Here is a 15,867-nt window from a genome sequence, read left to right as displayed (position 1 = left end):
CTTGCAGTCTAAATAAATAATATGCATGTTAAATATATAATATATTAAAATAATACCTAGTGATCCTGCCACAAAGGTCCTTGTGAAGACACTTCCTGATTTGAGGTGAGAACTGTCTCCCTAATGTACTTTGGCATTGCAACTCTTTTCACTTTGCAAACCTGATGGAGACAGCAAGCAGCTATGCCAACACACATTGCACAGGCATGGTCCACTGTTCTCAGCCAGTCCACAGTAATGATGTGCAACCAATGATAAAGTAAAACAGCAACACCAAGATGCAATCAGAATTAAAAAAGAGTGGAAACAGTATTTTATGAAAAACAACAGGCAGTTGTTTATTATACACAAGGCTTTAGCAAACTTCCGAAGCTGGCAAATCAGGAAGCCAGGTGGCGAGTCATTACCCACTCCCCGGCTTTCTAATGGCCAGAAAGCCACCTAGTGACAAGGGAGCATTGGAGACGGCTTACTGGCTAATCGGGAACCTGGGCGGCAAGTCGTTACATGCTGCCCGGCTTCCTGGCTAATCAGGAAGCTGGGTGGAGAGTCATTACATGCCCCCGGCTTCCTTAATGGGACTTCCGGTATTCGGTATCAGCGATTACCAAATAAAAAATAATTGATACTGGCACTTGATACCGATAAATCTGTATCGGTGCATCCCTAGTTTAGATCAATTTTAACTTGTCAAAGTAGAGTGCTAAAGTAAAATTCTCTGCAGTCCCTCCCCTTGGGTCTTAGGTCCCATAGGTTCCTTATCGGTAACAGATGCTGAACACAGGACTTGTTTGTGGTACTTAAAACAGCCCTTTCCTTTGCCAGTGTTTGAAGAAACCCTTGCCAAGTATGAATTATTCAGCTTATAAACAACTTATTGGTTAAGTCCGTCCTCCTGTCTGTCCCCTAAGGCCCAGTTTTTCTCTTATTGTTCACCGCCATCTTGCCTCTCATACAGCATAAAGAAAGTCAGCATGCCAATTACAGCCCACAGCTTATAGAGAGGATTACACATAAACCAATATTTTCACATGCTTACAGAATGGAAAAGTTCACTTTAACAACTGAAGATGAAAAGCACTATCCTACATCCTTTATATGTTGTGTATGAAAAATGTATTCCTGAAGTGGATTTCCCCAGAGGAGTTTCCTGGGGCAGTGGGGAGCTGACAGGAAAGCGCACCTTCCATTTGCATTGCAAAAACGAGAGAACTATTTACAGATTACTATACAACTTCCATTGTAATTGTTTTAAAGTCCAGTATTTACATGTAACTTGAAGTCTGTATCCTTAAATATGACCTTGTAATTTTTCAGAAGCACAGCTGTGTTGTACATCTCACTGTGCACTAACTCTGGGTAAACAGGAATGTTGGTTGTAAAAGTATATGGTATAATAGCAGCAGTGAACAACCCTTTAGGTAATATACTGTAAAATATGATTAATTTGCCTCAGGACATGTTTCATAAACCAGTAGCTCTTTTTACTTGTTTTCACTGCAAGTGGTTCTTGGCTGAATTTTAAGTAAAGCCACACTTGTTGGCAAGAAAACCAAAATGACCAAAGGTTGCCTACCCCTGTTCTATCTGAATAGCTGCATTAAAAGGTGTTTGCATTGGAATCTGCTACCAAAACTCACTGGCGTCCCTTGCCCTTATCTAGGCAGATAAGTCATCACTTGGTAAACTATATTGTTTTAAAAGTAGGAATCTGAAATAATAATCTTTAGATGAACCTAGATAGAAATCTTACTTTAACGTGCGCCTTGGATGTGCAAATAAAATGCTGCATAGGAATCCGATAGGGAAGGAATGTGTTGTTCTAGTTTCCCCACCCTTCTAACGATTAGGGTATATGACAAAGCCAAATTTTTTTTTCCAGTTTTGAATATAGTTGGGAAAGGTTAGAAGCCCTGTCTGGTTCTTACTGTTATCCTGGGTTCCAGTAGAGAAATGTACCCCTACTTCCTGATAACAGTTTCACCAGACAGTAAGTAAATAAACATTTGAAACAGGTAAACAGGCAGAAATAAAAATCTGACCGGGATTCCAGCCTTCTCCCATTTTAGTAAAGAAAAGCTTTTGTATTGCTGTCCTACGTGGTAAAACATTGCCAGCAGGACAGCAAGTGAGGGTAAATCTCTCAAACGGAACCCCGGATAGTAGTGAAAATCTGACAGGGGTTCTTTTGGCTTGACAAACACTTGACAAAAAGATTACATTTTCCTTTGAATTTTTTTTATTTTGTAGCTACATAAAAAATAACACCGTTTACATACATTTTATACAGTAACTTTAGTGACCTCGGAGGGAGGATACTCCAATCTCCCCCCGGGCCATTTGTATCTAAATATTACCAACATAATATCACAAAAACAACATAATAATAAAAAGAAGAGAAAAAAAAAGAAGCAAAAAAAGGGGGAAAAAACACCAAGATTCAATATATATTAGGTAATCTAGGTTTACCATTAATATCAGGGTCCCATATCAATTTTAGCTAATTCATAATATTTAAAGGCGTACTGCCCCTACAATAGGGTCACACTCTCTTCTGAGAGTGATGGATGGGCGTAGGCGATCCAGGGTTGCCACGTCCTCTCAAATTTCCTATGAGTGTCCAACAAAATGCTGGTTAATTTTTAATTAAGGAAAAAAGAATCCATTCTACCTTTAACCTCCCTAAAAGGCACAAATATTTTTTTCCATGCGCAGGCAATTGTCTGTTTAGCTGCTAGCATTACGTAGGTCATAAGCTTATGTTGGGAGTTTGTTATAAGGGGCGATTTAAGATGTAATAATGCCAGCCTCCACATGGTCCTCCTTCCTGCTCAAGACCCTCCCTCCCTCCCAACTCCAAGATCTCATGCGGTGCTTCCAACATTCCAAATGGTACCTTACAGCCAAACTCTCAAATTCCTTAGGAGGATTGGACGTGTTATAGACACACCTGGGAAATATTAGCTTAGGATTTAATATGGGGAGATCGGTCTGAGGACATTCCCTTCTTGTCATGCCCATTACTTACTCCCTTTACACTGACCCTTACAGTAGGCCCTTAGCCCCTTGACGAAAATCTTGTCCCACAGGACCCTGGTAGAATCCGATTAAAGCTTAGTTGATATGACACCTCGTACAGGTAATGACAATGTAGCCTATACATTTTCTGCTCTCATTCCGTGGCATGTCAAACGCAGTTTTTCTTTCTCTTTCTCTCTCTTTCCCTTTCTGTTAAGGATGTTCACTTTTGTTGACCATTAAGTGTTGTGGTTTGGATTATTTGATTGCACTATTACTGTTAATATAGATGTATAATAAGGTTGGTGAGGTCTGCCGCATATCTGACCCCCTATCTACATGACCAGACTGTTATTGATCGGAAGAAACTTTGGGGCATGTAAAACCCTTACTGTTCTGTTTTTGGCACCTCCTACATTGTTTTATTCTTTCGCATCGTGTACTGTATCCTTTGAAACTTCAATAAATACTACATGCTAAAAAAAAATAATGCCAGCCAAGGGTCTTTTTCAATGTTTGTCGAAAAAAGATCACAGGTTAGCTGAAACACTTTAGACCAAAATCTTCCCAATTCTGGGCATGTCCACCAGATGTGGACAACATCTCCCTTTATCGTGCATCCTCGGAAACAAACATCAGATTGTATTGTAAATGTAAAAGATTAAATTTTTTTACTGGTAAACGCCATCCATTTTGTCAGTCCTATTCTGCTGCATTTAAACTCCCCCCAGCTTCCCATTATAAACCAAAATAAATGCAAGCTAAAAAAGCAACTCAAAAGCAAGCAAATGGCATTTTAAATGCAAGCCATTTATCCTAAAAGCATGCTGCTTTTGACTTTTAACTGTGTACACAAACCCAAATATATATGCTATTGGAGGAAGCACTTCTAGCACCGGGTTTGCTGAGAAGTGTGTCTTGTAATACAGTAGAATAAGAAGAAATGGCTGTTATAGACAATTGAACTCCAGGTACCTAAATGTAAGCCTTCTATGAAATCACTACTAATTAGCCTTTCGCAGACCACTAAGGCGAAAAATGTGTGATCACATGTTACATGTTAATGATATTTTGAAAGACACATTTCACTAAAACAACGGTTAATATCAAAAAGTAAAGTGTATCTATTACGACGGAGATACTGCTTACATTGCTTACATGTTCTGAGGCTGTCATTTTTATGTATATGTAAGTTATTTACAAATCCAGTGTCCACACGTTACAACAATAACCAAAAATTTGAAATCACTGAACATACATTATAGTTTCCTTTCAAACAGACCATCAGATAAAAATCATAAGTTAAAATTATATACAGTATTCTAATGTCACCTCTTAAAATCAAAAGGCAAATGTGTACTGTAAGCTTTCTATTATTTTAACTTGTTTCTTTTACTGCATTTAGAACAGCATGTGCTTGTCGGCACTCCCTGGCAAAGTAATATTACTATAGAATAATAGACAAATTGTGTAATAAAATAAGAGGATAGAAGAGAAGGTAGCTTTAATCATGTGTCATCATACATCAGTAAATTGAATAATCTCCAAACATGAAGAATCCCTTTTCTATGTCAGGGGATTATGTTTGTGCAGGATCTGAGTGCCAGGTGTCACACATGGCACAGTCAGAGAAAATCTCTCAGTTAATTGTCATTCTGACCTTGTCTTCACTCTTCCGTGAAGCTGTCTGTGCTACTTAGTGTACACCATGATCAGGTTTTACTAGGGCAACATATACAATAAATATTATGATCAAACAAGAACATGGATATATACTACCTCTGTATGTCTCTGAAGACTATCCATTTTATTTTTGAGCAAAAAGCCAGAGTAACAGTTTTCCTTACGTCTCCATATAACTAAAACACTGACGTTCGCATGGATCACCCAAGCCAAATCAGGTTGCAGACCCCCAGGATAAAATATCAAATGTGATTTATTCCAATACCATAGATGAGAGGGAAAATGTGTAAAGGTTTAAATGTGTGCAGACCAATCCATAGGAGCTTGCACTACCCAACAAATACTCTAGTACACTTCTGGCAAGGGTTAAAGAGAGTAATTCTGTGTCTAATATAGAATAGGAGCCCCTAGAGATCACACATCCAACACAGCAATGAATGCTCAAGGGTCCAGAAGATTGTTAATTTTTTGTTCATTGACTACCTAATTGTGAACATTGCAATTAAAATAAAAATGCCTTAAAGCAGACCTGCATGTAAAAACGCAAAAAAACAACTGGTTTTTGTTCTGCTCATTTAGGCACTGGTGACATCACTTGGACTTCCCTGTGGGATCTTGAGGCAGTTAAGGATCCCAAATTTTGTCAAAATATGCTCCTGCATGGTGTGCATGGCATTTTATTGCAAGGACCATTTTAAATAGCTGCATTAACTGTAGGGATGCAATTACATGTCATCTATGAGAATGGCCATGACAACACTGGAATTACTTTATCCATACAATTAACTTTTTAATTCTAAAGAAGATTCTACCAGAACTGACAAGCTTCTACAACATAAAATCACCTCAGGAGGTGGCAGTCCATTACTTGGCTACAGCTCATTTACAGCTATTTTATATCTTTAGCCTTATTGGCAAAACACCCAGCTCTTTGAACAAAATAGTTTTGTAGCATAACTCTTGATCAAACTGCTTGCATTTGATTCGTTGACTACTGCCTTTAACCTTGTATTGCTCTCCAGGAGTCACCCTCACTCTTCCGACATAGCAGCTCTGTCTTAACTGCTAATCCAGAGTGGTTGGCATAGGAACTCTGTCTCCAGTTCATCTTTGCAAAATTAGGTCTACTAGACATAGGAAAGACTTAGTTTCCACCTGAATATTTGGTAATCCATTTATTCTCCTGCTACTGAGCCACACTGTTAGCCTTAATCTCTTATCTATTCTTATGCTCATGCTTGTTCCCATGTGCTCTCTTGTTGCTTGTTGTAACTTTGTCCAAGCTTTGGAGAGCTCTACTATAGAGACATATTGAAACCTCAAACAAATTAATACCTAAGCACACCAAAAATCTCTGTATCTATGGGTTTCAGATCCCATGCTTGCTAGTCCCCATGTAAATCTATGCAAGATACAGGTTTCAGACCAGGGTCATGTGTCCTGGGCGCTGAAAGTTAGCGACACCAACAGTACCATGCAGATATTTGATAGGTGAATGCAGCAGCATTTAACTAAAAAATAGATTCCCACAGTGGCTGTCCACACAGTCTTGCTGTGTTGGTAGACAAGATAGGCAACTTCTGTACCAGTGTAGAGACAGTACATTTACATCCCTTCTGTGGTGATTAGAGTATAGTGTCCATTGGTAGCTTTTTTTCTGTAGGACAGTGCACAAACAGTGTGCAGGTAGGCCCACCACTGTCAACAACCCCAAACCAAAGAAAACTAATTGCCTCCTATTTTTTAAAAAGAATGATGAATTTCAGATCTATTAACACAATTATAAATGTTATGTTACAAATATCTTTTAAAGACGATTAGCAAATCATGAGATATGAAGACACTATGGCTGCTGAAAATAAAAGTCTTTGCTATATTTTAAAAACTTTTAAAGGGCTCCTTGATTTAAAAAAGTATCAATGCTTAAAAAGTATACTATATATACTTAGACACACACACTATTTATCACTCTTTCAAATACATTACTGGAATGTAAGTACCCCTTACCCCAGCCTAAATGTAAATTCATAGCCATCACCACCACCAACACCACACAGCTCACCCAGGCTGACAAGCACTTGTGACCTGCAGCAAGTCTACAAAGATGTGAACACCCACATATCACCCTAAGGATGATAACAATCTGTAACTCACATAAAGCTTCCTGGCTGAAAAGGATATATGCCGGATATATGTTTGCATTGCTCTTATGTAACATTGTTATCTAAGTACACTGGTTTGTAAAAGGTTACAAAACCTGTTTGCCAGTTAAGTAACATTTCTGCATGCTATAGTTTTTTTTTATATTGACTGATTTTTGTTTACAGGACCAAAATGCAAAAGGTTCAATTCACAACGCTAACACACCAGGATAAGGATACATATTGTTTTTTAACGGTGACAGTTATTTTCACTAGAGTGTGATGTGCTTTGAAAATTACAGTCATGTGGCTAAAATAAACATACTTACCCTTGCGTTTGTGAATTTAACCTAAAGTGTCATTTAGTTCAAAATTCCTTTGTCCTGTTCCTGGACAAAATAAAAATATTGTGACCTTATAGCAAACGTACTATATTCCATTATTTGCAGCATGTTCAGCATGAAATGGGCATTATCAGCGTAGCAGAAGATTATTATAGACCAACCTAATTTTCTATTTGTGCTTTATCCCTCTACAGAGTTATTTATAACAGAAGATGAACTAAAAAAAGTACATGATTTTGAAGAACAGTGTATAGAAGAGTATTTCCGAGAAAAAGATGACAGGTTTAACTCTTCTAATGATGAAAGAATTAGAGTCACGGCAGAAAGGTGAGCATGTGGTTTTCTATTGCTTCTTAAAAGTGGCTATTATTACAGATGATCATTTTCTTTTCCAGTAACTAATAGCTTATATCTGCTATAGCCGAGTGTACTGGTCTAAGAGTGCACACTTACGCCATCTGCTAGAATTTATCAGCACTGCAACTTATTCAGGTTCAATTGTCCTGCGATGTTCCAGATCTGCCTACTTTGCCTAGCAGCGCCTGCCCTGGTGACATAACACAAAATTCTATGTAGCATTATACAGAAAAAGTACAGAGTACTGTAACAGTACAGAGAACCGCAAAATATGTTGAGCAGGACCCCAAACTAACACTAACTGCACTACCTATTCACTAACACTAACTGCACTATCTATTCACTAACACTAACTGCCCCTCATCTATCCACTAGCACATCTATGAAAAAAAAACTGGGCTGTCAGGTGGGCTGCGGGCACTGTGCGGGTTTTCAGGTGGGCTGTGTCCACTCTGCAGGCTTTCAGGTGGGCTGCGGGCACTGTGCGTGGGCTCTCAGGTGGACCACCTCCTGAAAAAAACCCTTTCTACATGTACAGGAAGGGACCAAGTTACAGGGGAGGGGGGGGCGGGACTGTACCAAGTGCTGTACTGCACTTATTATCAACAGCAAAAACAGTGGAGGACCTAAGGAACAAACTGGCCCCAAACCCCCCTCCCTCTGGCGGTCTCTGCACCAGAGGAGCTTACACTCTAATGTCCCCCCACAGTCACACACTATTATTATACATTTATATAGCTCTGACATATACCACAGTGCTGTATAGAGAATACTGAGCCAGTCACATTAGTTTCTGTACAGAGGACTGGTTGTAGGGGGGACTACAATTCCTATCAATATATTATACAGCAATGCAGAGCAGTATATGAATTGTAATCTGGGCTCAGGAACGCGCTGGGCTCAGGAACGCGCTGGGCTCAGGAACGCGCTGGGCTCTGGGCTCACCTGAGGCCCCGCAGAGCATACCTGAGATCCTGCAGAGCCCACCATAGACCCCACACATAGCTGAGACCCCACACAGCCCACCTGAGAGTGACCCTGCAGAGCACACCATAGATCCGGCACAGCCCACCCGAGACACTGTGTGGTGGGCTCTGCAGGATCTCAGGTGGGCTGGTCAGGGTGCCTTTCCCTGCAGCTCCACCTACCTGCCACTGCTGGGGCCCGGCCTCCTCCACTGTCACCTCTGCCATGCCGCCCCTGGTATGGCCGATACCCATGTAAGTAGCCCAGGCTGCCTGGGCCCCTCACATGTGTATCGGCCATACCCCCCTGATGGTGGCCCTAAGAGCGGTGGAGGGTGCATCAATTTTCTTGTAGGGGGCAATTGCTCTGTTACCTTTCCCCCCTGGATCCACCACTGGACACACACTCCATTGAGGCCCCGTTCATATCATTGTTTGGTCATATGACAAAAAACTTCAATAAATGAAGCTTTTGCTATCTTAAAAGGATTGGTGTGCTGGTGACTACAATTCCCGTTCATATCAGGGCGGTTCAGCCGCACTGATCCGCCGACATGAACAATCCCATACATTGCTATGGGGGCCGTTCATGCGACCGCGCAGCTCAGTGAGATCCGAACTGCCCCGCGCCCGAACTACTCACTGACCCTTTTTTAGTGCTGATTAGTGCGGTTTCCATGCAGCTTTCAATTGAACCGCGCTAGTTAGCGCAGTTTTGGGCATTTTTAATTGCGTTTTAGCGTTAAATTGCGTTAAAACGCAATAAAAAAACTCCCAAAACCTCCCTTTTGAAATCAGCGGTTTCCCGATCAGCGTGGAAACCGCGCTGATCCACAATCACCCTGGTGTGAATGGGGCCTAATACTGATGGAACCAGTGTGGGGAGAGAGAGTTAAAAAACACACATAAAAATGCTGCAGCTCAGGACCTAGAGTCAAAGGGGGTGGGAGAGTTAAAAAAATAAAAAAACACGTTGCAGCTCAGGAATGGGAGACAGAGGGGCAGAGAGAGGTTAAAAAAACAAACATACGCTGCAGGTCAGGACCGGGAGACAGAGGGGGGAGAGAGACAACAATCTCACCTAACGAGTCCACAGATGGGACATTTCATGGCTGTCAGACGGCAGTAGACATGTGCGATTCGTTTCGTTACGAATCGAAATTCGTACGAATTTTCCTGAAATTCGTAAATTCGGAAGCATCCGACATCCGAATTGCAGTTTCCGAATTATATCCGAAATACGAAATTCCGTTAACGAATTTCGGATCCGAATTTCTTTGAAAGAGGAACTTATATTACCCCTGTAAATGAGGTTGAACAACATGACAAGATTTTTTTTTTAATCCGAAATACGGATCTGCTGCTGCTGAGGGTTGCATTACAATACACAGGCAGGAAATACGAAATTCCGTTGACGGAATTTCGTTTCGTTACAAACATTCGTTATATTGAAGTAACATTTGTTAATATACTGGAGTTGATGGTAGTTTTTTTTTTATCCGAAATACGAAATTCGGATACGGAATCCGTTAACGGAATTCGTATTTCGTTTGGTTGACCAATCAGAGGTTTTCTCTTCTGCAGCTGACAGTTGCATTACAATACACAGGCAGGAAATCCAAAATTCCGTTGACGTATTTTCGTTCCGTTACGAACATTCGTTATATTGAAGTTAAAAAGCAAAGTACATTTATATTGGAGTTGATGGTATTTTTTTTTTATCCGAAATACGAAATTCGGATACGAAATCCGTTAACGGAATTCGTATTTCGGATAAAAAAAACACTACCACATCGACTCCAATATTAACAAAGGTATTTTTGCTTTTTAACTTCATCATAACGAATGTTCGTAAAGTTACAAAAATGTGCCGAAACGAACGAAAATTCGTATTTCGTACGAATCCGAATTGAGTTTCGGACACAAATTACGAAATACGAAATAACGGATATTCCGAAACGGAACGTAACGAAACGGAACACATTTTTTGACGGCGCACAAGTCTGGACGGCAGGTACATCCACAGTGCAGGATCAGAGGCTCAGGGGTTCTTCAAAGAGAGGACCGTCAGAGGGAACCTAGGGGTGGGGTCCAGCTCACAGGGGTCGCAGCTCGGAGCCCCATACCACAGCGGTGGCCATTTACCACTAGGATTTTTCCGCCCTCACCCCTTCAGCGCCCTCAGGCGGCCGCTTGAGCTGCCTTACTGTAGCGCTGGGCGTGCAAGTACTGTATGTCTAAGTGCCTCTTGCCTCACCTTATGGCTGTCCTATGAAACTGTCTGCCTTGACCAATGCCTATCTTACAATTCTGTCTGCCGTAAGGACAGCTTTTTAGTACTTGTTCCTTGTGGAGACTGCATGCCTCTTAAAGTGTATTTCCACTTTTGCAGTCAAATTTGTTTGCTATGTGTATTTACACAGCATACTGAAAAATATTTTTTTAAATGTTTTTTACCTTTTAGATGTATTGTTGTAGCAGGCAACATGGCTGATTCAAAGTTTTTCTGAGCTCCTTCACAGTGATCTGTCCTTATAGAGAGCCTGGACTGAAATTTGAGGATTGTGTTTCTCTCATTACCCCTGATATTTCCCTTTTAAAAAGAAAAGGAGATTGAGGACACAAAGTCCCCAATCTCTTTTTCTGCAGCCCCTGTTAGAAATGAGCAGGAAGCCTCTATACTGAGTGTTTCTGTTGATTCATAACTTGAGGACAGAGTATGTTTACTATATCCACAATCATGAATGAACATGAAGTAATGTTGATCACTTCCCATTCATTCATAATTGGTGGCACAGTAAATATACTCTGTCCTCAATTATTTAAAAACACTCAGCAATCACTGAGTTTATTCCCACTCTCCTTCCTGGATGGGCTGTCACAGGAGGCTGGGTGAGTGGTGTGGGAGGAGAGTTTGAGCTGACAGCTGACTCCTCCCCTGCACCACGGCCCAGTCTCCTGTCGCGGCTGACAGCTGCCACCGCCCCCAGACTGCCGCTCTCCTGATCTGTCACAGGAGGCTGAGTGGTAGGGGAGGAGAGACGACGGCCGCTCACAGGGCTCTCCTCCCGCGCCGCTCGGCTCCCTGTGACATGACAGTTTCTCTCCTCCCCACTGGGACACAAAGCAGCGCCCAGCAAGGAGGAGAGAAAGCAGGGATAGACCACTATTTCAGCAGAAAAATGTTCGGCCAATATGTTTCGGCGGCCTGAATTTCGGTGCATCCCTATGCGGAAGTACAAAATAAATTTTGGGCTCTCTATCTAAGGGATGACACAGGGTCTGTGCTACACTTAACAGATTTAAATACAAAAAAAATACTTAACTAATAAGGTTGAATGTATATCCACATATAAAAATCTAGCAAGCTAGTTTATGTACCAGCGACTATAAGTAAAAAAGAAAAAAATGAATTTCTTTTTAAAAAATAGCATCTTGTCAAACAAATACAGTTTCATATACTGTAGTGCTTAAAAGAAAGTTATACATATGCTGTTTTCTTTTTCAGAGTGGAAAATATGGCTATGCGCCTTGAAGAGGTCAATGAAAGGGAACATTTCATGAAGGCATCTCTTCAAACAGTAGATATAAGACTTGCTCAGCTTGAGGAGATGCTGGGAAGAATGACTACAGCACTAGAAAAACTCACAGGAGTGGAAAGAGTAGAGAACAATAAAACAAGGTCTAGAACCTCCTCAGATTGTACTGATGCTGCTTATATAGTTAGACAAAGCAGCTTTAATAGTCAAGAAGGCAATGCCTATAAACTGCATGAAATTATAGACCCTGTTGGTGAAGAACCATTGTCCCCCACATCACCCACCCTTATGCCTCGAATGAGAAGTCAGTCATTTTATGCAACAAATTTAAAGGACAGAAACGGGTTAGAAAAATTTGATGGTTTCTTTAAGGAAAATACTTTAAGCCTACACCGTGCGATAAGCTCCCACTCTATATCTAAGGATATAAAACCTCCCCCTTCCCCACTAAATTCTTTGTCAGTAGCTCCAGACTCAAGGAGGCCCTCTTCTTGCATAGACATATATGTTTCAGCTATGGATGAGGCACAGTTTGGCATAGACTGTGGAGAAAGCTCAATGAATGTAGGCTGCAGTGATCACTTGGCAGATTCAGCTTTTATAAGTCGGGGCTGTAGTTCTTCCACTCACTGTGGGGGGAAAGGCTGCAGCAGAAATCCTAGTTATGAGGAAGGCACAACAACAGACACCCTTGGATATCTTTCAGAAAACACAAGTATGCCACGTGGCCAAAATCCCTGGGATACAGACCCCCCAATGTATCATACACTAGAACGTTCTAAGAGCAGTCGCTTTCTAGCTACAGCTCCTTTCATCCTAGAAGAAACGCCTATAGTAAAATCACAGAGTTTTATATTTTCTCCCTCTAGAAGTTATTATAGCAATCTTGGTGTAGCAGTAAAGACTGCAGAATATACAAGCATAACAGACTGTATAGATACCAGGTGTGTTAACAATACACCCCAAGCAACTGCTGAAAGGTCCACATCTCCAGGCTTTGTTCGAGAAAAAGTAGAAGACCTTAGCTGCTGCCATCCAGAGAGAGAAGCTGAACTTAGTCATCCAAGCTCAGACAATGAGGATCCTGGTGCAGATGGTAAAAACAAATGCTCAGCTTCCCAAGAAAGTTCATCATCAAGAACGATCTTCAACAATTTAACATTCCCAAAGATTGAAAGAGCAAACAGTTACTCTGCAGAAGAACCCAGCACAATGTACGGGCACACAAAGAAGAGCTATTCAATAAGTGATAAACTTGATAGCCAGCGTACTTCTTCAAGCCTTAGAAATCCATTCCAAAGGAGTAAGTCATCCAGGCCTGAAAGTAGAGGAGACACTATGTCTATGCGTCGACTTTCAAGAACGGGAACCTTTCGTAGTTTTGAAAGTAAACACAAGATCTAAAACTATTTTGTATATATTGAAAAGGGAAAATATGTAAAAGTTGCCCACCCACAATATTTTCTATCACCATACAGTGACCTCACCACGTGAATCATTAACTTAAAAACCCACCACTGAAACATTCCAAGCAATCACTGTACTAAACCTGTCCAAAAATTACTTTCAGTATAATTTTCAGTATAATAATATTCTTACATAATGGTCGAGTCTGCAATATAATGTGATTCATATGCATCGTACAGACATTTAAGCCTCTTTTCCAAGGGTTTTTATGAACGTGTCTCAGTTGAAATGTCAATTTCACAAAATGGTTTATCTCCCTTGTTTCTTGGGGTAAGTTAAGAAATTTGCACAGCACAGAGGGACCTGAACATTGAAGCACATGTATAATGTACTTGATATGTCCTGTGTTTTACTCTCTGTTAATAAGCCTCTTTTGTCCTGTTTAGTGTATTCCACAACAGGAGCTCTCAGGTCTGAATCCTGTCCTGCCAACAACACTTCAGTTGATCATGTCCGAAGAGCAAACATGACAACATAATTGCAGCATGATTAATGGCCTGCCTGTTCTGTATTAGCTTCCAGTGCCACATGACAGTTCTGTTTTTTCCAAAAACAAAAAAATGCCTTTTGTATTGCTAAGAGCAGAAAGTTTTATCTTATATATGTATATATCCAAAATAAACTGTTTGTCTTTGATGGGCATTCTAGCACAGTAAAGCAAGCTCAGGATGAATGTAATTTCATGGCTTAATGTAATATATTTATTTTTTTACCATGTGTTGTCAATACAATTGCCTAAGTAAACGCATGCTTTAAAAGCAGTGGTGAAAATATGACGATACATGTTTGTGAGAGGAGTGTGATATTCTTAACCTCACTGTTTTGTTTCTGTGATTTTTGGTTTCTAAATCTATATTCCACGTTCTACGATCACTGCCAGAGTATTTAATCTTTAAACTGCCGATTCATTGTATAAAAAAAAAAGGAAATAGAAAAATGTGTTTACTTTTTTCAAATACATAAAAGTCTTTTTTTTATTGTACTCAGGGCCTGATTTACATAGGCGGAGTTTGTAGGCACACTACTGCTGCCAATTCAGCACCTTAAACAATCCTAGTTGCACATTATATACAGCATTCTCAAGGTTCTCTTTTTCACTGACAAGGTAGAACATTGAAAAAAAAACATTGATAAGGTTTCTAATAGATAAAAAAAAATATTTATAGACCATGCAAGACCTAGGCTAACAATTGTCCATTTCTAAATGAGACCTACTAAGAAGGGTTGCCATCTAGCCAGGACGGTAAGAATGGGACTCATAGCCAAAGTTATTAGTAGAAAAGAGGTAATAAGTATCATGAGGGGTCACCTTGCTACCAAGTCTATTGCTAAACATGGCTCCAACTGCACTGCACAGTAGTACATGTTGGCCAATTCATAAGAATTCATATGGAAGGTTTGTGCATTTGATTCATAATTTAGAATATATTTATGACAATGCAAACTAACAGCTAAATAAGTAATGTGTCTGATTTGTAGCTTTGGTTTCCCCACTTTGACCCTTACAAAGCTTTAAAATATTTTTTCTCATATAAGACAAAAGTGAAAGGCAGAACACAGTCATAATCCACTGGCCATAAGTGTCACATATTTTATATAGAGGCCTAGGGTTCTTATCTAATGTGTGTGGAGGCAGCAGGAGCGGCCCGAGTCCGGGTGTCACCCGGAGCGGAGATCGGGTGACACCCCGCCGTGACGTCATCGTGTATGCGCTGACGACTTATTGACGCAGCCGGCGGACATCTTGGCTGCACCCCCTGCACCCACCTTGTGATGCCACTCGGAGGCAGACAGGGGCAATAGCACTAGGTAGAAGAAGTGCTTAGTACACTAGCTTTATTTGATGGAATGGGGCATGAAAGTGAGTGTTGTTTACTTGCTATGCCCTCCCTTCCACCCTATAATAATCCATACCTAGTGCTCTTGCCCTCTAATATACCATATAGTATAACATGTTCTCTCTAGCTATAGAAGAATGATATTAATAGCTTATATTTGTAAATCCAGATGTTTCCTAGGTTTACTGGCACTGTAACAAATAACCCATGCCTGAGCCGTCGCCATTTTGTTCAATTTTGGTGACGTTGAGCAGACTGATGTGTTCCACATATCATCTCTGAAGAAGCAAGGGTTTAAATAATAGTAAATAAATCAACATTTCCTATATGCACAGTGGTGGGGAAAGATTGAAAATTGTCACAGACCAATGACATCTGGACATGTTAGGCTACTATGACTGAATAAAGAAAATGTGAAGCTTGTAGTTATAGAAGAATACACAGTAGTTACATGAATGACAACCAAGCACTTGTCTATGTGTATTTTGTTGAGTTATGTCTTAAAGACATTTACA

At 40.5% G+C, this 15,867-nt stretch overlaps 1 protein-coding gene across 4 annotated transcripts in view; it reads left to right on the top strand.

The window, feature by feature from the left end:
* The window catches only part of TRPM3 (transient receptor potential cation channel subfamily M member 3), a 522,236-nt gene extending 508,170 nt beyond the window's left edge, over positions 1-14,066 (top strand). For all 4 annotated transcript variants that reach the window (XM_018555656.1, XM_018555654.1, XM_018555657.1 and 1 more), the window contains 2 exons: positions 7,381-7,513; positions 12,017-14,066. In XM_018555656.1, the coding sequence (XP_018411158.1) occupies positions 7,381-7,513; positions 12,017-13,451 (1,568 nt within the window). In that variant the 3' untranslated portion in view covers positions 13,452-14,066. The remainder of the gene's footprint in view (positions 1-7,380; positions 7,514-12,016) is intronic.
* Positions 14,067-15,867: the final 1,801 nt, after the last annotated feature.

Source organism: Nanorana parkeri, unplaced genomic scaffold (genome assembly GCF_000935625.1).
Source record: "Nanorana parkeri isolate BGI_ZX_2015 unplaced genomic scaffold, ASM93562v1 scaffold206, whole genome shotgun sequence".
Classification (NCBI taxonomy): domain Eukaryota; kingdom Metazoa; phylum Chordata; class Amphibia; order Anura; family Dicroglossidae; genus Nanorana; species Nanorana parkeri.
Note: the sequence above shows the minus strand (reverse complement) of the source record. Positions and strands in the feature narration are given on the sequence as shown.